General features: G+C 40.2%; 1 protein-coding gene across 1 annotated transcript; it reads left to right on the forward strand.

Moving 5' to 3' along the window:
* The first annotated feature begins 1,995 nt into the window (after positions 1–1,995).
* On the forward strand, positions 1,996–8,205 carry PIP (prolactin induced protein). The gene is made up of 4 exons (XM_014845255.3): positions 1,996–2,153; positions 4,072–4,177; positions 7,523–7,637; positions 7,959–8,205. Exons 1-4 carry the CDS (start codon positions 2,059–2,061, stop codon positions 8,081–8,083), a joined length of 441 nt encoding a protein of 146 aa, XP_014700741.3. The 5' UTR covers positions 1,996–2,058; the 3' UTR covers positions 8,084–8,205.
* Positions 8,206–24,458: the final 16,253 nt, after the last annotated feature.

Below are 24,458 nucleotides of genomic sequence, written 5' to 3' on the forward strand. Positions count from 1 at the left end.
CTGCACTAGCCGTGACCAGCATAGTACTTAAAATGTGTCACGTACACTGAAGGTTCTGAGTACTGCAGTTCCCTGAAGACCTATGAGAGAACAGTGTCTTTACCTTCAATAGATTTTCTCAACCTATTGTCTTCTGGCCCTTTTGGAGCACTGCCTTTTGGGCAGTATGCGGGAGGTACTCCTCAAGGATGGGGCTATGCCTTCAAAGGGAGTTAAACCCCAGCTAAGAGCTCTTCCTGGATTTTTCCCACGTGGACACGTCCTAGATTCTTTTGCCTTACTTCTTCATTAATCTCAGGTAGCATGTCCCTCTAATGAAAATTATGCAAATAAGTAAGAGAAAGAGCAGGTATAAACAAAATTACAACATGGGAGAATGTTTATGAAGGAGGGCTACTGTGACCAGGGTGAGGCGGAATGAAAGCATTGTTCTTAAGTATACAGAATGGAAACAGAGAAGAAAACATGTGATCACAATAACAGCTGAAGTTATAAGTGAGGAGTGATATGAATGTCAAGTTCAAAGGAACGAGGAGGTAAGTACAGGAGTACAATAAGCAGCAAAGCAATTTAGAAAAATACATTCAGAAATCAGAAGCACATATTTAGACTTTAATTCTGAATCCTGCCTATAGCAACATACATAGGTAACTCCCAAAACCCGGATTTTCACTTTCATGCCAGATGAGATCTTCCTGGGCTGCCATCTGTCATGCGAAGGATAGGAACAAATTCCACAATGTCATACATCATAGGTTAAGGAATACATTTAGTTGAGTAAAGAGAAATATCACAATGTCTGCAAGAGTGAGTCTCCCTTTCATCCCAAGGAGAGAATTGCAGAACCAGAGTAATCTCCTAGACATGGTTTGGGTTCTGTTCTAATGGGGGTAATCCTTCCCATTGTGGGTCTCCCTATGTGCCTTGTGCTGTAAGACAAGTGTAAGAAAGTGGCCATGTCAATAGTGAAATAAGCAGACTCTTTGGTGCCAAGAAGTCTGATTTGAGAGTGCCAGCTATTTACAGAAATTGTCTAGAGTTAAAATATTGCCCCACACTGGGAACTGTGGAGTAGCTGGGGATCTTTGACACCTGTAGGACATTACCCTTGCCACTGAAGTTAAGGAGGACTCAACAATCACAAACATTTTCATGTCATCTAGTACTATGGCCTCACTTCTCCATCATCCAGAACAGCCCATCTCTAGTTGCCCCCTCGCATGATTGGTGGTGGCCCCTAGGGGAAGCCCTGATCACCCTAGCTCCCTAAGAAATTTTTTGAACAACATCTCCTCTTTTTTGTTTTTTTCCTAGAGATTGGCACCTGAGCTAACATCTGTTGCCAATCTTCTTCTTTTTTTTCTCTTATTCTTCTCCCCAAAGCCCCCCAGTATATAGTTGCATATTCTAGTTTGTAGGTCCTTCTAGTTGTGGCATGTGGGACACCTCCTCAGCAGTGTCTGATGAGCGGTGCCATGTTCACGCCCAGGATCCTAACCGGCGAAACCCCAGACGGCCGAAGCGGAGCACGTGAACTTAACCACTTGGCATGGGTCCGGGCCCCCCATATCTTCTCTTGAATTTACTATAATTGGATCACACAAATGTGTCCTAGAGCTGTGATCTGAAATCTGATACCACAACTGGGGTCTCTGCCTCCAGAGACTAGGGGAGCAGTGAGAGAAGCTAAGGCTACATACAGCAGGACTGTCAGGCATATAATGATGATGAGGGGAAAGAAACCATTTCTGTAAGCCAAGAAAGAGCTGTTGTATCTTTTGAGGGCCTGCCCAGTCTGAAAAACTTTGACACTGAGGAAATGAGGAGGGATAATCTAACTCCTCTCCCAGACTCCAGCACTCTAGCTGAGTGTTGACTTTTTCCATAGAAAAACAAACTTTAGTTCAACAAGGAAAGATCATGAGTGGGAAGGGCAGTTGGGTAATTGACCACATGGATCTGCCTGGCAGCTCTCCTACTTCCTTGATCTGCATATAAAGAGTGTGCTGGGCACCCAGGACCCTACTTCTCGAGGACGTCACATCTGTTGCTTCCAGCATGCGCTCTTTCCAGCTCCTGTTCCGGGCCAGCCCTGCCGCCCTGATCCTGGTTCTCTGTCTGCAGCTGGGGATCAACAAAGCTCAAGAATACACGTGAGCCAAACCCTTCTCCTCCTCACACACACAAAAGAAACCTAGGGGAGGGCTCCTCTCTTAGCCTGGAAATGTACATATCCCTTCCTGAAAACTTTTTCAACTTCCCAGAACTTCAGTCCCAGGAGCTCTCACGAACTCCACGCCAAGTTCGTCTTTTCTCCTCTTAGGAAGCCCCATCAATACCCCTCACATTTCTACCATAGGTTTCCCATGGAAATAAGGCTGCCAGTATAGATTGTAATTAACAATTAGTCTTACTTTAAGGCTCTAATCCACATCCTGTTCCTACACTACACCTTCATTAGATTTCTGCTCAGTAAACTTCACCTTCTCACACCTTGCCTCCCAGAACAGCAAGTTTAACAGGTCTGTGAGTTCTAACAATAGCTTTGGGCAGCTTTGGCAGGACTCACTGAAGAATCAGAGGTCCTGGTCACTGACCCTTGACTTCAAGGTCTGAGGTTGAGCTAGGCCAGTAGCTTAGACATTCTTCCTACTCTGAAGCCCAAATATGAATGTAAGGACCACTCACCCTTTACCACCATGGACCTGGGAGAGCAAGTTCAGAAGCCAACTTATTAAGAGTACCTGTTTGAAGGAAACAGGAAAAAGGGGGCAAACAAAATGAAACAAGAAATGGAGCCAGAGTCCGGGGAAATGCAAGGACACTCAGCAAATCTAGAAAGTTTTCTATACAGGAACAGGGTGTGGAATGTTGGGTTTGCAGATTGTGATTTTGGCGGTACCCTCTGTGGCATGACCAGATGTCCTGTTCTGGAGGTAACCCCTTAGGGTTTTGACAAGCTGGTATAATGGAGGCAGGCGTCCCAAGAAACCTGAGTGGGGACAGGTTCAGATACAGATGTCACTCCACTTATCCCCGAGGGGTAGCAAGTTGTTGAAATAAGCTATGCTGATTAGGGTGGCCAACTATCCCAGTTTGCCTGGGAATTTCTTGGCTTTAGCACTGCAAGTCCCTCATCCAAGGAAGCTCCTCACTCTTGGGCAAACTCAGATAATTGCTCATTCTAGCTAAGCTGGTCATCCTTCGATCCTAAATTTATTCACAAATGGGAGGAAGTTTGAAGACACTTAAGTCTTCATACCCCTTTCCTGTGCACTGAGCACTAGAGCATCTGATACAAGAAATGGAATCTCTCCAAAATCTGGGATGTTTTACCCTAGGAAAATGGGGCTGTGAAGCATTGTAGGCCAAGAAACTGAATTCTCTCCTGTCCCGTTTTCTGGAAAGGAGAAAGTAATTCTCCTGGTCTTGAACCCAGTCCTCATTGACTGAAGAAGAATACTTGACCATTCTCCTTGCCCCCATTTCCTTTCTCCTATCAGGTTGTGGTGTGTGGCCTGAATGTAGGATAGTATCTAAAGTTCCCAAACATGGCCAATTATCCAAACCCCCTACAGAGCTAAATAAATACAAATTCCTAGGCCCCATGGGGAACCAAAGAAGGAAGATCTTCAAGGATGGTCCTACAAACTCCTCCAGTGATTGAGATGTTTATGGTTTAACATGACTCTGTTGATATGAAATTTTCTCCTAGTGATGACTTGAGCCCTCCCATTCAGTGGACAATCAGCAGAACCCATAGAATTTTATTAGGCAGTGATATTGCACTTTCATTCCCTTTTTAAATTTATTTTTTGTCAATGCAAGAAAAGAAGATGCTCAGTTTTAAAGTATCCAAGTTGCTTTACTAAGCAAAACTAAAACTGTACAAAACAACCAAATCAACCAAAAATCAAAAGTTCCCAGGAGATTCTGATGCTCAGCAATTGATCCAACTATCCCTCGCTCCTTTCCCTGCACCTTCCCTGTTCCCCCTGCCCTGCTCAATGTACCCCCTCTCTCATGGATTGATCTCTGATCTCTGCCCTGCTTCTCTCTTCCCAAAACCAGTCGAAGGGCGATAATAATGGACTTGCAGACACCTCAAACTACAACAGCAGATGAAGAGGTCACTGTGAAGCTTAGAGTTGAGACAGAGTTGAGAGAATGTATGGTGGTAAGTAGAGGCCTGGGAGAGTGAACTCAAAAACCCTACTCCTTAATTATGAATACAATTAGATTAAGCTCTCAGTTTAATATCACACATTATAATAATAATATAATGAACAGCAATCCATGCTTCCAATTCCCCTGTATATTGTGCCAGTTGAGCCTCAGAACAATCATGGGAGCTCATGGCCAATTATGGTTCTCACTTAACAGATGAAGGAAACTTGATCCAGAGAGGTGTAGGAAGGAAGAGAAAGAGAAAGCAGGAATGGGTAGTGAGAAAAGCACAGCTAAGAGGGAGAAGAGAAAAACGTCGAAGAGCTGGGGAGAATTGGTCAGAGTTCCTCCAAGGTCCTGGGCACAACTGCTTGAGATAAGGGGTGGGAAGGGGGTTCTTACAGGAAAAACTGCAACCCCATTTGGTAGGTGGAGGCAGTTGGGGAGAAGAGAGATGGTGCAGAGAACATGTGGGATACGACTCCTCCTCTTCAGTAAGCCCTGAACCGAGTCTGCTTTCATCTCTCCCTTCCTCTGTTCTCCTGCTCTGTCATCAGAAGTTGACTCTTGTTCTAGCCTCCGCTCCCTGACGAGGAGCCCACACTCTCCTCCTCCCTTCTCCCAGCTCAGTAGTTGTAGGAGGGAGGTCCAATCCCTGCCCTAGATCAGAGGTTCTCAAATGGTAATGTGCATAAGACTCACCTGGGCATCATCCCTCCTGTCTGGCTGCTCTGGGCCATGAGGGAAATGGACCTGTGCAGGTTTCACCCACAGAGACTCTTCCCCCAAGGAAGAGGGTGTCCTTCTTCACCCCATTGGCAGTCTTCTCAGGTGTTGTTACAGACACACAATCTGTTCCTTGTTAACTATCTCTGTTCTAAGGCCAAGACCCATGCATCTCCCCCACCTCCTTCCAGAAAGACACCCTCTCGAGTAGCACAAATATTTCCCTACGGCATGAGTTTCCTAATTCAAATTAGATTTAAGGACAATTGTTAAATAGAAAACAAAATTGGGAGCTTGAGGATTGCTATTCATTAAAATATATTCTAGAAATGGCCCCACACTTGTAAGAGAAAAATTTCTGATCATTGAGCAAAGAATAACACAGCTGCTTTGTCAAATTTTTCTGTTCACAGTCCAAGAATATGAACCATGTATGTTAGTTTGGGGTGAGAGGGAGGCTGAATCATAATTTTTTAATTTTCTATTTTGTTTATCATAACCAGAGACGATAAAAGGAATGAGAACATGTGCATAAAAGTTTTGTGATAATGGCAGTTTTTGGTGGTGATAGATAACGAAAGTTCATTTTACTTCATCAAAAAAATGTGTTTAATCAACAAAGTGATATGTGATATAATTTTGTGTTACTGTGATTAAGATGACTGTGTTTTAGGAACAATGCTAGTATAACAAAATAAAGTGATCTTTTTAAAACCTACCCAAGTGCAAGTGAAGGGCAAAGAGTTCCACAGAATAAATGATATTGCAAATTAGAAAGAGTTTATGGGAAAGGAAATCCTGTTAGTTCTGGTCAATCAATTTTTATTTGTGGCTTCCGATAAAAATAAATGTCTAGCTATGAAAAAATCTTCATATTTTTAAATTTTAGGAAAATATAATTTTTTATGTGTATAAAGTTTCTAGGACCTAATCCTCACTTTCTATCAATTATAATGTTTTTGCAACTAAATTTGTGATCAAGTGAGGTATTAGGATCACAAATATAAAGCTAAAATAGAATAGATATACTCTCAATCATGTATTTGAATATAAAGATCATATAATCCTTTAATTGAAGAAAACTTGTGGTAAACCACAGTGCTCAAACGTTTGTGATATGGACCATTTTGCTGGTCTTACGAAGCTTATGGAACCTTATAAGAAAATTGCATTTAAATGTGTAAACAAAATGCATTGGATTACAAAGAAAAACTACCATATTGAAGAAGAGTAATAAAATTACTAAAAATAAACTTATGATACAGTAATAGACACATTTGCGACACATTAGTTGAAAAGGCAATACATTTAGAATATAGACAAGTTAAATTTTATTTTATAAAGATTATCTATGTGATAGCTGTTGTTGCTTAGCTTTCATAAGTACCTTCAACTGTGCACTAGTCTTTGACAACAAATCACAGGTGTCGTGCTGGACATCCAATGGGTTCTGAGGTTTGTTTTGATCATATAAGTTTTAAAAGTTATAATTCATGAAGATATATTCTTGAAAATGTAATAAAAAGGTAAATGAGGCAAGTGTAGGCTTCTCTAAAGAAAGGCCAGGGTCTCCAAAGTATTTGGAGTAAACTTCTAACAATGAGAATGCTCACTTCCACTGTTTGGGGCTGATGGGCTATTCAGTGCAGCTACCTGGGCAAGCTTCAGGAGTCGGGCAGCGGCCCCAGCCATGACCAGGCAGCAACTCGGATGACTCCTGTGTGTTCAAGGTAGCAATGAGTACAGACAATATTCTGAAATATCTAAATCTGTAATGTGGTATGAACACATCTCTTTCTCCTTGTGATAAAATCAGGCACACTGCTAATGCCACTGTGGTTCACTGATGACCCTCATAACAGAAGGAATACTCGATTTCAATGAGAGCTTAATAAAATAAAGATACAATTTCTGTCCATCTAGGTTCAGACTTGCTGAACTCTGTTCACAGACATCTCTGGGTCTATGATCTGGAATTAAAGCCCTGGGCTGAACACTAACTAGACAAAAGCCTTCTGACTTCGCTGAAATGCACATATGCAATACTCTGGGGCTTTCAGTTGTAAAGCGATCTCCAATTAAAAGAGGAAATTTACCTTCAAGATTGCCTTTGCTTATCGAACAGCCAGGTTTGGTAGGTAATTGTTTTCCTCTCACAATTGAGGAAAGGGAGAGTGAGAGATGTCACTTTAATTATCAAAGGTCACAGAGTTCTAGAGGAGTACAGAAACAAATCTGGCAACAAGGCCTGGCTTTGCCTTCTACACCCAGACAGCCAGGCTGAAAGCCCTGGCCGGGCAACTAAAGCAAGCCTGCTCCCGGGATGAACGGCTGCCCCAGGATGAGACCTCCTGGCCCTGTGGGTTCACTTCCCCTTCCCTCCCCAGCCCTAGACCCACCCTGCTAAAGCAGGAACTTGAGGGCATGAGCACAGACAACATTCTGACCTAGACTTTAGCTCCTGAAACAATACTCCAAAAGTGGACTCCCCCATGCCTCTGGCCCACCTCTGTCCCTGCTCTTTGCCCCCTAAGGACGTCCTCCTCCTCCTTTGACCTCTCCTGTCTTTTCTCCCTTTCCTATCCCCAGACTAACACTGGGTACTCTCTTCTCACCTCCTCCTCCCCAGATTAAATCCTATCTCCTAAGCGACGTTCCAATCGATGGTGCTTTTAAGTATAAATTCACCAGCTGCCTCTGTGAAAATTACCCAAGAACCTTCTTCTGGGACTTTCAGACCAACAGTAAGTATAGGAGTTGTCCAGGGGAAGAACCATCCACCAGGGAGGGAAAAGCATGAACAGAAGCATGGCTCTGGATTTGAAGCAGAACCCCAGGGCAGAAGGGTGAAGGAAAGGGAGGGAAGAAGAGGGGAAAGGTAGATGGGGACCACGCCCAGGTTTGAAAGGTGAGAGCTGGTGTGAGAACGCTACTAACAGAGATACATTTGCAAATAATCCGGGGAAACTGAACTCCAATGGGGAGGTGCGCGATACTAGTGGAAAAGATAGGACCCTGGGGTTAGAGTGTTAACCAGAAATTATCTTTGTCCTTGTCTCTTTCAGGCACTGTAAGAATAGCAGCAGTGGTTGACGTTATTCGTGAACAAAATATCTGCCCTGAAGATCTAGCAGTGATACCCATGACTGCAAACCGTTTTCACATCTTGAGGACCCTAAATAAAGTCTGATCTTAATGGAAGCCTTTCTCTCTCTGTTCCCCAACCCCAGGTCACAGGTTTCCCAGGTTTCCTTTAAGGAAACTTAACTGGGGTACCTGTTGTGATCCGTAAAATAAACTTCTCACATGCTTCTCTGTGTTCTGTTGTGTTTTCCCTCCAAAATCTATCCCAGAGGAGCCTTGGGGTACCTAGAATGTCTAGAACGGTCTTTCAATGAAGATTTACTTAAGTGAGTTTATGGATTCTCACTGCCCACTGGTATGAAGAGGGAGAGAAGAAGAAACAGAGGAGAGGGAAATCATTCTCACAGGGAAGAAAAGTGGTGGACCTAAAATTCATAGCAAATAGGGGCTGAACCTGGACAGGCACTCAAGGCCCCCTACTCCTTGGCCCTCCTAAATCCCATTGCTCCTGCAGGAACCACTTCAGATCCCAGGAGATGGGAATGACCCTGCCTACAGCAGGGTCAGGGACCACAGAGTCTGTGGTCCCCAGAATAAATGGTGGCATTCTATTCTATTCTGTTGCTTCTTTTCAACCAGTGAAAAACGATGGACTAAGTGATGCCAGTGGACACTGGGCTGCACAGGAGGCATAAGAGGCTGAAGAAGAGAGGGGGCCCTGAAGGACTCCACCAGAGAGTGCCAGAGGGACTTCTTGAGGGACAGGGAATATGAGTCAAGGTCACAGGCATGAAGTGGGCAGAGGGCATTCTGGCAGATAGAACAGCAGGCACCAAGAGCCCACAGCATCAGGGAAACATGATCATTGGAAAAGATCACTTGACGTATTAATTAGAATAGTAGCATTGATCGTACACTTAACATGTGCCAAAAATGTGCTGAATATTTTCACTCACATGCTTTATCATATGTCCTATTAAAGACAACCACAAACTATAGATATACAATAGAGTATTATTCAGTCATGACAAAGAAGGAAATCCCGCCATTTGCAACAACGTAGATGATACTTGACGGCATTATGCTGAGTGAAATAAATTAGACAGAGGAAGATAAATACTGTATGATTTCGCTTATTTGTGGAATCTAAAAAAGCTGAACTCATAGAAACAGAGAGTAAGGTGGTGGTTACCAGGGGCTGGGCAGTAGGAGAACTGGGGAGATGCTTGTCAAAGGGTACAAACGTCCAGTTACAAGATGCATAAGCTTGGGGATCTAAGGTAAAGCATGGTGATTATAGTTAATAACACTGTATTATATACTTAAAAGTAGGTAAGAGAGTAGATCTTAAATGTTCTCATCACAAAAAAGAAATGGCAATTATGTGATGTGATGGAGGTGGTAACTAATGCTACGGTGATAATCATTTTGCAGCACATAAGTGTATCAAATCAACACGTGTACACCTTAAACTTACAAATGCCATTTGTCAATTATATCTCAATAACGCTGGAAAATATTTAAAAACAAGTACAATTTTCAAAACCACACATGTTAACTCTTTATTCATTCAACAAATATCAACTGAGGGCCTACATGTGCTGTTACCTGCTTTAGGTAATTTGTTTTACAGAAGTGAATCAGGAATTTTTCATCTTGATCTTATGAAGCTTATACTCTTCATGGGAGACAGACAATAAACAAGCAAATACTACATTTATCTTCGTTTATGGGAAAACTGAGATGAGTGAAGGTAAGTAATTTGTCAGATATTGTAAATAGCCAGAAAGTGATAGAGCTAGAATTTGAACCATGCAGGCCACCTGACAAGAGCCTGTGGTCCTAACTTCTACAAGGCACATGCATACTCCCTTTCTGACTTATGTGGGCCCCTCAAAACTTCCAACAAATAGCATTTATAAATCACAAATTTTAACTCCTGCACTCGTTCTGTGCACACCTTTACCTCCTGCGGGTTCCTCCGTCCTCCATTTGCAGCTAGAATTCTTGATTGCCTAGAGTAGTGCTATCCAGGAAAAGTAAAGAAATATATTTTAAGCTACATGTGTAATTTTGAATTTTCTGATAGCCACATTTTTTCAGAAGCAAAATGAAACAGTTGAATTTAATTTGATAATATATTTTATTTAGCCTAACATATCCTAAATATTATTTCAAGACGCAATTAATATAAAAAAGTCATTGCTGAGGTGTTTCACACTCTTTCATTCACACTAAGTCTTTGAAATCCACCTGGTAGTTTATACTTAAAATACACCTAAGTTGGACTAGCCTCATTGCCAGGTCTCAATGGCCACTTGTGGTCAGTGGCTATCACATCAGACTGTGAAGATATTAAACATTTCCACTATCTCAGAAAGTGCTATTGGACAGAGCAGGCCTAGAGTCCTAACAGAGCAAGGCTTGCTGCCAGCCCTCCTGGTAAAGGAGAGCACCAGCTCCTACAACTACCACCACATTACCACTATCTTCATTCTACTGAAAAAATGATAGATCGTTCTCTGAGAATAGCTTTTCTGCTGAAATTTGCTATGAACAGCTTCATTCCTTTAGCAAACTACCTCTTGATTTTATTGGAGGTCTTTGTGGCTAGATATTTCTTAATACTTAGCTGAAACATTGTTTTACTCCAAAAAGGCAATTTGCAGCCTGATGAGTATTTGTGGAAGTCTGTCAGAGGAAGTAACCAGAAGTGTCAAGTCAGAGAGACTAGCTGAGGAGAATAGCCTGGGTGATGGCAAATGTCCAGCAGACCCAAACATCAATCCAGGAGGCGTCCACGAAATCATCAAGAACAACTGGACACGTTACATATGGTCCCAGATGTATGTGGTGAAGAGAAGAGGGTGTTCAATTCCTGAGGACCCCCTAATTTAGCTCTAGCCCTAAAGAATGTCAGCCTTCAGACAAGCCCAGCCCTCGACCCCCAAAGAAAGAAGCACAATATTTTGCACTGAAGCCATGATATCTGGGGTTTCCATGACCCACTTCTTGAACCAAGAGAATTAAGTGTTAAAGGAATAAAAGTGGTGTCATAATGAGAGGCAGCTAATCTTGGCCCACCAGGCAGAAGTATGGGCAGCATCATGGCCCTGCCCAGCCTAATCCCAATCCGTTCCTCAGGAGTCAGAAGTCAGAAAAGAACCTAGAAACTAGAAAACATTCCGACTTTCTCACATAACTGCAAATGTACGTGCGTGCACAGTCAAAAAACACAGTTGTTGAGGAGTCAAACAGGCAGGCTTTCTCCTTCTCTTATACCTGGCAGAACAAACAAAGGCTTTCTGTTACAGTTGGGTAACCCCTTCTAAAAGAGATCTGAGGCCACCCTAGACACACTGGGGACATTATGTCCACCATAATGTCACAAACACACAGTCCACTTTCCCTTCCTGTACAAATATGGGAATGGAGCAAGTGGCTGCTCTGTACTCAGTGCAAGTGAAGCCTTGAGAGGTTCTCTCATGATGAATGGGACCAGGTTCCTCCCTCTCTAAATGGAATATCTTCAGCATGAACCAAGGAATAAATAAATAAATAAACAAACAAACAAACAAACAAAAGACAAACTCAGGATTAGCCACGCTTTCTAACCCCTATATCTATCCATCTCTTTCTCTGACAGACATGGCCCTTTCCTCGTTGGCTGGATATTGTTTGGAGGCCTAAATATGACACGTATAAAACTTAACTTGCCATTTCATTTTTCCTAATCAAATCTTCTTTCTAGAGTCTCCATTTTATTTTGCTAAGCAAGGCCAGTCACATAGAGCCTGGGGTCTCATCCTATTCTTTTCAGTATGACTCTTCGTTACCTTTCTTATCTCCTCCATTGGGATGAACACTGTTGACGGTCCTGTGTTGGATTATATTTTGAAATAGAAACACTTTTAATTCTTAGCAATTAATCTTTTATCCTGTAGCCCTTTTACTATTAACACTAGACAGGTTGAAATTGATAGCTTCATGAGACAGCCAAACACAGAAAACATAAAAACACAAATACCTAGCACTTGACTTCCAAGATATAACCTTGAATCCAATTTTAAAAAGGCAAAGTTTCAAAAAGCCAATAAGAGAATGAAATCTTTTTGAGGACAAAAGAAGTTATTTTTCAAGTCTCAAAAAACTGAGCCCAAAGGACTCAGAGCATAAAGTTGACACTATAAACAATAGAGCCCAAGAAGAACACATGATAACCTAAGAACCAATTTGCCCATCCAGAGGAAATAAATTCTACTGGCTATTGAGGGAGGGAGACTGAGGGAAGATAATAGAAATAAGTAGTAAAACAATTGAGTTGGTATTGGTATGTGCTGCCGGGAAAAGACCTATATTAGTCAGGGTTTTCCAGAGAAACAAAACCAAAAGGATATACATTTAAATATATATGAGGAGATTTATTATTGGCTTACATGGTTATGGAGCTTGAAAAGTCCTACAATCTGCCATCTACAATCTAGAGAGCCAGAAATGCCACTGGTGTAATTCAGTCTGAGTTCTGAGGCCTAAGGATCTGGAAGCCAATGATGTAAGTTCCAGACTGAGTCTAAATGCCCCTGAATCAAGAGCACCGATGTCTAAGGGCGAGAGAAGATGAATGTCTCAGCTCAAGAAGAGAGAGAGGTAATTCACTCTTCCTTTGACTTTTTTGTTCTATTCAGGCCTTCAACTGATTAGATCATGCCCACCTGCATTAGTGAGGGCTATCTTTGTTTTTTGGACGTAAAATTCATATATAATGTTATATAATTTTCAAGTATACAACATTATAATTTGACATCTGTGTACACTGCAAAGTGATCACCACCAAAAGTCTCGTTACCATCCATCACATACAATTGACTCCCTTCACCCATTTTGCCCACCCCCCAACCTCCTTCCCCTCTGGTAACCACCAATCTGTTCTCTGTATCTATGAGTTTGTTTTTGTTTCTGTTTTGTTTGTTCACTTGTTTTGTTTTTTCGGATTCCACATAGGAGTGAAAACATATGCTATTTATATTTTTCCAGGTGACTTATTTCACTTAGCATAACACCCTCAAGATCCATCCATGTTATTGCAAGTGACAAGATTTCATTCTTTTTTATGGCTGAGTAGTATTCCATTGCATGTTCCCTATCTTGGCTATTGTAAATAATGCTTCAGTGAACATAGGGGTGCATCTTTTCAAGTTAGTGTTTTGTATTCTTTGGATAAATATCTAGAAGTAGAATAGCTTGATCAAATAGTAGTTCTGCTCTTAATTTTGGGGGGAATCTCCATATTATTTTCCATAGTAGCTGCACCAATTTACATTCCCACCAACAGTGTGCAAGGGTTCCCTTTACTCTACATCCTCTCCATCACTTGTTATTTCTTGTCTTTTTGATGATAGGATGGTTATCTTCTTTATTCAGTTTACTGATGCAAATGTTAATCTCTTCTGCAGATACCATTACAGACACATGCAGAAATACTGTTTTCCCAGCTATCTGGGCATCCCTTAGCCCAGTCAAATTGACACATAAAATTAACCATCACAAGACACCAGAATGATCAGAAGGGAACTGTGCATCCTTTATCAGGGCTATACTCTGGAAAGAAAGCTTGCAGAAAATCGTGCACATGGTCAGAGCTCTAGCGGCCAAGGTGGATATCTAAATGGATAAAAGGAATGAATGAGTAAATCCAGTATGATAAGGCAAAGCAGGCCAAGAATTCCTATGCTCCTCCAAGATCTCTGATCAGGAGATCAGAAAGGCTGAGTCCCTCATAGTTGGAAAAGAAGGTAGGGTCATGTCCTCCAACTAAATGTCATGGGATAGAAGCCATCTCAGCCTCTGTTCCATGAAAACAGGAGCTAAGACAAAGGCAAGTGAACAGGAAATTTATGCGGCAATGTGATAACGGGGAAGTAGGAATGAAGAGCTGAGGGGGTGAGAAGGGAAGGATGAAAAAATAGTCAGCGTTACCAAGTTGGCTACTATTCTAGGAGACTGGTAGATCAATCGGAAAGGATTTTCTGAGGTACCTTATGAAATATGTCTCAAAAGTATTTGCCCACAGGATGAATGAGGAAACCATTTACCCATTAGCTCTTATTACTCAAGGAATGGTCAAGAGAGATCCTACTGAGTATTAACTCCTATGCCCTTCTGAATTACACTGTATGAATGCTGAGTGCATTTCTATAGACATGCATGCTCAGCATCACAAAGGCAAGAAGCAAGTGACACCTGGTATAGTCTAGAGCATAGCATTGTCAAGTTACACCTGCATGAAATTGTCCAAAGCCACTGGTCCCCATTTTAGTGGCTGTTACAATGTGTGAGGACAAGCAGAATCAAAGTGGGACATGAGAACTGACCCATTTACCAACAAAGAAGAAATGACCTGAGTAAATTAGCAGCAGATGACAGCAGAAAAAAATCATGAGCTAGGTACCATTCTTGCCCTGCCCACTACTAGAGTCTCTATAAAATAGAAAAAAGGAAAGAAAGAGGTGCAACTCAGAAGTGACTGAATTTTAAACCTAATGAGAAATTCTTGTATTGAATTGGATTTATTAGAAGATGTCTTCTTTTGGTTTTTACATTAGACAGAATAAGGGGTTGGAGACAAAAACCAAATTTAGTTAATAAAATGTAAATAAAAAGAAAGAAAATCTGCTTTGTGAACTATGAAAGTTGTATTTGCTGCATTTATATCTGCTAACGCTGCTAGAACACCGACTACCTTGGTGCTTAACAAGTGTTTTTTCACTGAAATGACTTGGAGACTCCTTTCCCTAAAGGATCTGTGGAGTCAGCTTAGCAAATGTGTGGGGATGACAGTGAAAGGCCTTGGTCACAGGTCCCCGGGAAATCCAGAGGTTGTCAGCGGCCAAAAGGCTAAGAAGCTCAAGGAGAAAGGCTGTGGTGACTATTCACTGAAGTCCTCCTGGAATTTTGGGGCCCAGATGATGCTAACAGGGTTTTCCTTAGAAGAGCCATTCTAAGATTCTTGCTGTGGTATACGAGTGAGACACCAGCTCAGGACTAACACTAGGAAGATGCAAATGATATTTAATTTTTCACATATCTGGGTCAATTTTAAAATCTTCCTCCTTGACTTGAAAAACACAAATTTACCTCCTCCCTAAGTCAAGCTTTTAGTCAGCAAATATGTTCTGAGTGCCAAACGTATTCCAAGCAATGTTCTAGGTGAGAAAAGTCAATATATGTTATCAATCTGTGCCCTAAATGGTTATCCTCAGGTGACTCTCATTGGGAGTTATTGTTTCCAGAGCAGATCTTGAAATCTACGTTCCTAAGATATTAGAACTTTATCTATTTCCTGACCAAGGATAGCCATGTTACTATGCAGGTGGTTCAAAATATATTAACTCAGTCAGTTTTTTCACAACAATTTCAATAGTCCAAGTTTATTAATTTAAAGAAAAGACAGGTAAACTATAATACCAGTCATTTCAAAAATTATTTGGTGGTTGGCCTCTTTAGCTAATTCTTTATGTTCCCATCATTTGTATCAATCATCTGTCAAAACCGTGACAAGTCTCTGTCTCAGTTGTGATTTAATTTTATTTAATTATATATAATCTTGGAGATGGAGCCATCTGTTTAGTCATACTGCCCACACTATAAGCAATTATGGCTATATATCATTAATTGGTTGGACTAAATTAATTCCAGACTCAGGATCCTCACTAGGTAAGGCTAAAGAGTGTGTGCCCTTGAGAGAACAGACATGGCTTAGGTAACTGCCCCACATATAAAGCACATCTGGTTTTCAATGAATGTCAGTATGGATGAATGAATAAATGAGTCAATATATTAATGAATGAATGGTTGGACAGAGTTCTGAAAGGAGATGGATCGGTGAGTCAATACTATCTACCACCAGATAGAGTTTTCAAGCCCACTTTCTTCTACCTATTTGGATTCCGTCAGCACAGATATCAGGTTTCTTAGGAACTTATTTCTATTGCTGCCATAACAAGTTCTCACAAACACAGTGGCTTAAAACAACACGAATTTATTATCTTATAGTTCTGTGGGTCAGAAATTGAATAAGCATCTCATTGGACTAAAATCAAGACATCAGTAGGATTGTGTTCCTTTATGGAGGATCCATTTCCTCATTCATTTGGGTTATTGGCAGAATTCACAGAGTCCCCTACATCTCAGAACTACATCAAACCACACATACAAGAACTAAAACTTGAACCAGGGCATTGAATCCTTCTCGGCCTCTGTCTCTCTATCTCTCTCACCACAGCCACGAAAAGTTCTCCACTTTTAAGGACTCATGTGATTAAATTGGACTCACTCAGATAATCCAGAATAATCTCCCCCTCTCAGTTCCATAATCTTAATGACATCTGCAAAGTCTCTTTTTCCATGTAAGGTAACATATTCACAGCTTCCTGGGATGAGGGCCTAGATATCTTGGGGACCATTATTTTGCCTGCCATATATGAGTAGTGAAGAGTGTCACAGAAGTGAGGAGGAGGAACTCAGACCATATGACTTGATCCAAAAAATTCCCTATACAGATGGTCCTCGATTTATGGTGGCTCGACTGACAATATTTCAGCTTTACAATGGTGCAAAAATGATATGCATTCAGCAGAAACCATACTTGAAATTTTGAACTTTGATCTTTTCCTGAGCTAGCATATCATACTCTCTCATGATGCTGAGCAGTGGTAGCAAGCTGAAGCTCCTAGGCAGCCACACAATCACAAAGGTAAACAACCAGTACATGTACAATTATAACGGACCCACACAACCGTTGTGTTTTTCACTTTCAGTATGCAATAAACTACAGAAGATATTCAACACTTTATTATAAAATAGGCTTTGTGTTAGATGATTTTGCCCAACTGTAGGCTAGGTAGTGTTCTGTTTAAGGTAGGCTAGGCTAAGCTAGGATGGTTGATATGTTAGATGTATTAAATGCATTTTCAACTTACAATAGGTTTATCAGGATGTCACCCGGGAAGTCAAGGGAGAGCTGTACTGTTTATCGCTCTCTATAGCTTCCGTTTCCATGCAGAGCAAATGACCCTGGAAGTAACTGTTTCCTCATCTGTGACAGAACTTTTAGCACATGTACATGAGCTCTCATAGACCTAGGTCTTTGCCATTGTACCGATAACTCTATTTTTGCTCAAATTATTAGAAACGTTGCCTTTGTTTTAGATATCTAGATTGAGAAAATCCATGACCCTAATTTTTCCCTCAGAACGAGATTTCCTGGCATCGTAGATCTGATTTACTTGAGACCCCCTCAAATTGCTTTGCATAACTTGCCTTACATCTAGTATTTCCTTAGCATGTAAACAATCTCAAAAGCTTTGGCACTTTGACTTTTAGAGACTATGTCTGTCTCCTAAAACAAAGTCAAAGGAGGAAATTGAATTTTTTTTCCAGTTGACCAAAATAAACAATGTGGTTTACTTTACTAGTCGTGACTGCCAGGTCAATAGGTTTTCATCCTTTTAGAATAAAATTTAAGGCCTTAAAATGTTCTTGGAACATAATAGGTGCCCAATAAATGTTTTCGTTTAATTCTGTGAATTAGTTAAGATGTACAGATGGATAACAATGGGCGGGTGGTTGAGTATTGTAAAGACAATAGTTGTGCTACAGAATTGATAACAGCTGCTTCCAACCTGTGTTAGCATTTGCTTTCTATACCTCTCAGCCAGACATTTTCCACTTCAGGGGAAAGTTTATTGAGTGGAGGCAATAGGAAAAGTCTGTGAGAGAAATCAGGTTTTGAAGGTCACACCTATAATAAAATGCGTTTATATTTCTTGGGAACAACATGAAATGGTATTTGGACATGGGGAGGCCAGAAAGAAAAAGTCAACTGACTGGTTTAGGATAAACAGAGGCCAATGTCAGAATACACAAAAAAAGAAAGCAAATAAAAACTAAAATATGAGCTTTACTATGAGTGTCTTTAGATCTGAAGTGTGTCTCTTGTATGCAGCTTATATATGAACCTTTTTTTTCCCATTCAACCACACTATGTCTTCTACTTGGAAAATTAGTTCATTTATGTTTAAAGTAACTATTGATAAGTATGTACTTATTGCCATTTTGTTATTTTTTTCTGTTGTTTTTGCAGTCCTTCTCAGTTTCTTTCTTCTTCTCTTGTTCTCTTCCTTGGTGACTTGATGACTTTCTTTAGTGTTATGTTTGGATTCCTTTCTCTTTACCTTCTGAGTATTTATTATAGGTTATTGGTTTGTGGTTACCTTGAGGTTCATGTGTAATAAGTTTTGTAAATAACAATCCATATTAAGTTGATGGTCTCTTAAGTTGTACCTCTTACTAAAAACCATACACTTTTACTCTCCCCTCCACATTTTATCTTTTTGACATCATATTTTACCTCTTTTAATATTGTGTATCCCTTAACCTCTTATCAGAGATATAGATGATCTTAGTATTTTTTCTTTTGGCCTTCCTACCGGCTTTATAGGTAGTTGATCCACTCACTACCTTTCCTGTATATTTTCCTTTACCAGTGATATTTTTTCTTGGATAATTTTCTTATTCCTGTTTGTGGCCTTTTCTTTTCCACTTAAATAAGTCTCTTTAACATGCCTTGTAAGTTCAGTTTATTGGTGATGAACTCCTTTATCTCTCCTTCCTTTCTGAATGATAACCTTGCCAGGTACTGTATTCTTGGTTGTGAGCTTTTTGCTTTCAGCACTTCAGGTATATTATGCCACTCCCTTCTAGCCTGTAAGGTTTCTGCTGAGAAGTCAGCTGATAGCCTTATGGGGTTTCCCTTGTTTGTAACTTGTTGCTTTTCTCCTGCAGCTTTTAGGGTTCTCTCTATACCTTTAATTCTTGACATTTTAATTATAATATGTCTTGGTGTGGGTCTCTTTGGGTTCATCTTGTTTGGTGCTCTCTGTGCTTCCTGGACCTGGATGTCTATTTCCTTCCTTAAGTTGGGAAAGTTTCAGCTGCTGTTTCTTCAAATAGGTTCTCTGTCCCTTTGTCTCTCTCTTCTCCTTCTGAGAACCTATAATGCAGACATTATCCGTGTTATATTAGTTAGTGCGCTTGATGCTATCCCATAGGTCCCTTAGACTGTCTTCATTCTTTTTAATTCTTTTTTCCTTTTTCTGTTCAGCTTTGTGATTTCCTCTACTCTTTTGTCCAGATCACTGATCTGTTCTTCTGGGTCATCTGCTCTGCTATTGATTCCCTCTGGTGAATTTTTCATTTCCATATTGTATTCTTCAGCTTTGATTCATTCCTTTTTATATTTTCTAATTCTTTGTTGAAGTTTGTATACTCTTTTCCCAAGATCAGTGAACATCCTTAAGACCATGAGTTTGGACTCTTTACCTGGCAGATTGTTTATCACTGTTTCATTGGTTTCAAAGCCAAGAATTTTGGGATCTTACCTCTCTTGTGCTGGATCTAAGGGCTAGGGTACCTAAGATGGAGTCCGAATCCCCTACTCCTCCTCTGGGAAAATCTCTGTACCTTTGAGATCACTCCCAACTGTCAAGCACCAGTGCTAGGGGGTAGTTTTTTCTTCAGCAGGACTGTATCGCTGCCTCTTCCACCCCTCTCTGTGTTGTCACTTGTGGAGGTTCTTTTCATCCAGTTTTCAGATCTCTCTCAGGGGAAATTGTTCCACAGGTAGTTGTAGGTTTGTTGTGTCCATGGGAGGAATCAAATTCAGGATCCTCCTCACCATCATCTTCCAAACTCCTTGAGGTTTACTATTAGAGAGGAAATTTTTATTCACCCAAGAGACAAAACTGGTAGGGATGAAGCAAAGAATATTGAATTAATCAATGACAATTGATAGAATAAGAATAGGTTCACAAGAAGAGATGATTATTGACGACTTTCATTACAGGGTAAATGGTCAAGGACTAGATAAATAGACACATGAGAAACTTCTGGAGGGATCTATGAAGAAATAATTACTGTGACTATTTGTTGGTTATGATATGAAGGAATTAAGGCATAAATGACTTCATTTTTCAAGTTACATTCTTCTGTTCTTTGAATTTATGTCAAAATAAAGTTATCCCATTAAAGAATTAAGTAGAAATTCTAGAAATGAAAATTACAATAACTGAAATTAAGACCCCAATGAACAAATTTAATAGCAACTTAGGCACAGCTAAGGAGAGAATTAGTGAATCTGAAAATAGATTAGCAAAAAAATCACAGTGAATTACAGAGAAAAGAAAGATAGATAACACACAAAAAAGAAAGTAAGAGACATACAAGATTGACGAGGGACAGAATATTTGTAATAAGTGTCTCAGAAGGAAAAGTGATGATGAATGGAAAGAAGGAATATTTGAAAATACAATGGCTTCGAATTTTCAAAAACTGACAAAAAAACATCAAATCATAAAAACAATAAGAACTAGAACTGAGCCAGTATAAATGCAAAAAAAAAATCACATTTAGCACATCATAGTGTGTGCCTACTGAAAACCAGAGATAAAGAGAATATTCTAAGTGCAACTAGAGGAAAAAGGCCATTTTACCTTCAAATGACCAACAGTAAGACTATAACTGACTTGAAAACAGAAACAATGGAGCCAGAAGAAAATGGTATGATACCTTCAAAATTCTAACAGGTTAATTTCCAATCCAGAGTTTTATATCAGTAAAAATATAGTCAAAAATGTATTTAAATAAAAGGAACTTTTAAGAAAAACTTGTATTTACATTATTTACTTAAACTGACACAATATTTTAACTCATTGGTTTTCATGTTTTCCTGTTTTTCATTCCCTACATAATTTACCAAAAACTGATCTATAAGTACTTAAAACTCTTAAATATTACAAATGTTCTTAAGGTATATAGTAGAGAAAAAGTGACAACCTTACTTGAACGAATGATATGCATAACTTCAAAAATAGTAGACTTTTTAAAAGAACATTAAAATATTGCTCTGAATCAGATATTTCTGTTTTGGATCAGGTTGATAAAACACTTAAGAAGGCACAGCCAAAAATCTAGCTGAAGGAAAAAGAAAAAAAATATTACCTAAGCATATCAAGAGATAATGAGCTCACTCTTAATAAGAACAATGAAAATTTAAACTACACTGAGAAAATATTTTCACCTATCTAATTGAAAAAATCAAAAGATGAATAACTCTCTCTTAGTAAGGCTGTGGGAGAAAAGCCCCTCTCAAACATTTCTGATTGGTGTGCAAAAATGTATAATACTATGGAGACCAATTTGGCAATACCCATCAAATTTACAAATGTATTTCTCTTTGATCTAGCAATTCTACTTCTGAGAATTTATCCTACAGGTAAACCTACAAGCATGCAAAATGATTATGAAAAGCTTATTAATTACAGAATTATTTGTAACAGGAAAATTTTGGAAAGAACCATAGTGCCTACCTGTAAAAACCTGCTTAAATAAATTATGGTTCACATACACAACTAAATAAATACACAGCTTTAAAAAGACTGAAGGCAGTCTAATTTAATAAAAGTGGTTCCCCATAGATAGCATGGAGTGAACTAGGACAGAAACGAAGCTTTAAGCTTCAATGTCTATCCTTTATATGATTTTGATTTTTGAATCATGAGAATATATTACTTAGTTGAAAAATAACATTTTTTGAATAAATAATAAATGAATTGAAGGAAGAAAGAAAAGGTGAGAAGGAGGGAGGGAGGGAGGGCGGGAAGGAGGAAATTTAATGAGTTTAGAGAAAATAGAAGTAAAAGGCAGAGAAGTAAGAGAAGACCTGCTCCACAGCACCTGGGGTTTGAAAGCAGCCCCTCCCCATCCACAGACAATATTGCATAAAATACAAAATGAATAGATCAAAGGAAGCTTCCATGGTCTTGCTCTCACCTTAGGGCATCTCAAGGTCCTGTTTAACTCCAGCACCCTAGTTCTTCAGGAGAATGCTAGAAGGGTAAGAGTGCAGCATTCTCAGCTGTACTAACTCATTCACTCTTTAACTTCACCTCTCCATCTGACACAAGAACCTTTCATTCTTCCCTGCTTCTCCCACTTGGACGGTAGGTAGGCAATTCCACGGGTCCTCTAGTCACCCTAACTCTCTACATAGTTCTTCAGACCATGTCTTCTCCTACAGAATATTGGAGATGATCACAAAGGTCCTTCAAAGATGGAATCTGACATGTGATATCACAACTGAATTTTCCACAAGTGGAAGCAGGCTGAGCAGTAACTGAAGCTAGAGAGACAGAGAGCTGGGAAGGTAAGACTACTCCTGAGAAGCTTCAGGATAGTAGCTCCCACACATATACAGTCATGTGCTGTGTAACAATGTTTCAGTCAATGTCGGACCACATGTGTGACAGTGGTCCCATAAGATTAGTACCACATAGCCTAGGTGTGTAGAAGGCTATCCCATCCAGGTTTGTGTAAGTTTACTCTATGATGTTTGCACAATGATGAAATCACCTAACAATGCATTTCTCAGAACATAATCCCATCATTAAGTGACATATTATTGCAGCATGAATCCAAGGCTCCTAAAGGGACCAATTCATAGAAAGTCATTTAATCCAGCTTCTTGCTTACTGGCAATATCATAATAAATAGGTACAACATATTTCTAGCCTCCCCTGACTCATCTGATTTCTTCCTATTTCTGTGACTGGAATTCATGTTAAACACACTCTGTACCCTATGGGGCCACAACTTCTTATGAATTACTCATTGTGCCTAAGATTAAGAATCAGGGGAGCTATGAGTAGGCACCTTAGTGTCAAACATCCATTCAACTATTGTAAATTTTAGAGTTGAGGCATTGAGAGGAAGGCAAGACATATGTCATTCAGAGGACAAAGAGAGAGGACACTTCATGAATCTTGCAGACGCAGAGCAGACTTAGTAAGTAGGACTTAGAAGAAGAAAGCATTCTGCTTACAAAAGTTAAGATCTATCCTAATGATCCAGAAACCTTCTAACCTAATATTGAGAAACAAGAGAAAATATCCCAACTCATTCCTCCCTCACTTTATCCCAATTTAAAATCCCAGCTGAGTATTGACCTTTCTCACAGAAAAACAAACAAGATGGCAATGAGGGAAACCCAAAGTATGATGATTTGGGCTGAGGGGACCTGCCCAACTGCTCCAGTGTCCTCTTGCCGCAGTTATAAAGAGTGATCCTTGTCCCTGAGTACACAAATCCTCCTGGGCATCAAATTCCCAGCATGCGCACTCTTCAGCTTCTGTTCAAGATGGGCCTTGCCACCCTGCTCCTGGTTCTCTGCCTGAGACTCAGGACCAGCATAGCTCAAGAACCAACGTAAGTCATGTCTTTGTCCTCCCTACAGAAAATCTTCCAGGGAAGACACTGCTTCCAACCCAGAAACCCACATTCTGCTCCTAGAGACTATTTTCCTGCCCCGAAAGGATCCATCCTGGGAGTCCTCACTATTCGTATCTCTTGGTCTCACTCTTTCTCTATTCAGAACCTGTTGTGGAGGTTACAGAATCCATGATCTACTGCTACTTTGTACTTTTAACTCAGTTTTCTACACTGAGTTTATCATTCTTATCCTTTTCTTCTAAAAGAGAAGTATGGGCCAGGATGTGAGCTTGGTCCATAGCTGTGGGATAAGCTTTGGATAAGATACCTGAGCTGCACAGGAGGGGCCACGACACTGGTCAATATCCACTATACAGGGTTGTGCTGATTCACCAACTCAGATGCTCCCTGTGGCTTCATTGGCAACAGTGCTCTCCTCTTTAGGATCTGTCTCATACACTGGAGTTCAGAGTCTACAAGACCTGAGCATGTTTCTCTAAGCAAGAAAAGCCTCTGAACCCTGGCTTTTCCTTGACCTGTTCCTGTATGCAAGATCCATGATGTGATAAAGTTGGTCTCCAGTTCTATAATAATCTGCCAAAAAAGGGAAAAGGGAATTTCAGATTCCAGTTCCTTGTGGAGGGAGAGGCATTGAAAGGGGACTATGTCTTTGACAAGAGAAATGCACTGAGTTCTAGAAAGAAGTCAGGAGTTCCCTGAAAGACACGGACATGGAGCAGACAGAATGTGGAGAAAGGAATATCTAGCAGATGGGAATGGAGCCATGGAGGTTTTGGTGAAGAAGAGATACCTGCCAAGTCTGAGGATTTCTCTAATGAGAAGAGAGGCAAAGAGGACAAGGGCTATGTATGGGATGAGTTGGAAATCAACCCTTTTAGGCTGACTAAGTAGTACTTTTTGGTTCCCCTCTATTTAGGCCTGAGGAACAGTGAGTTGATGAACAAAGTGGGGCTAAGTTGATCATCATATTAAACCTTAATTCATTGATGCAATAAATTTCTCAGTCTCAGAGCTTCATATCCTTCTACTAGATTTACTAGTGCAGGAAAAAAGAACTTCCACAGATTCTGAGATGACTCCAAAAAAAAAACAAAAAAGGGATAAAAGAGAGAGCATCCTGGGCTAAAGCAGACTGTGCA

Source organism: Equus asinus, chromosome 1 (assembly GCF_041296235.1).
Source record: "Equus asinus isolate D_3611 breed Donkey chromosome 1, EquAss-T2T_v2, whole genome shotgun sequence".
NCBI classification, from domain to species: Eukaryota; Metazoa; Chordata; class Mammalia; order Perissodactyla; family Equidae; genus Equus; species Equus asinus.

Bases quoted from the DNA above. Each gene is read 5' to 3' on its own strand.
- PIP (XM_014845255.3), top strand. From the start codon at position 2,059: ATGCGCTCTTTCCAGCTCCTGTTCCGGGCCAGCCCTGCCGCCCTGATC. The intron at 2,154-4,071 runs GTGAGCCAAACC...TCCCAAAACCAG, and splicing joins AACAAAGCTCAAGAATACAC to TCGAAGGGCGATAATAATGG. The intron at 7,638-7,958 runs GTAAGTATAGGA...TGTCTCTTTCAG, and splicing joins CTGGGACTTTCAGACCAACA to GCACTGTAAGAATAGCAGCA.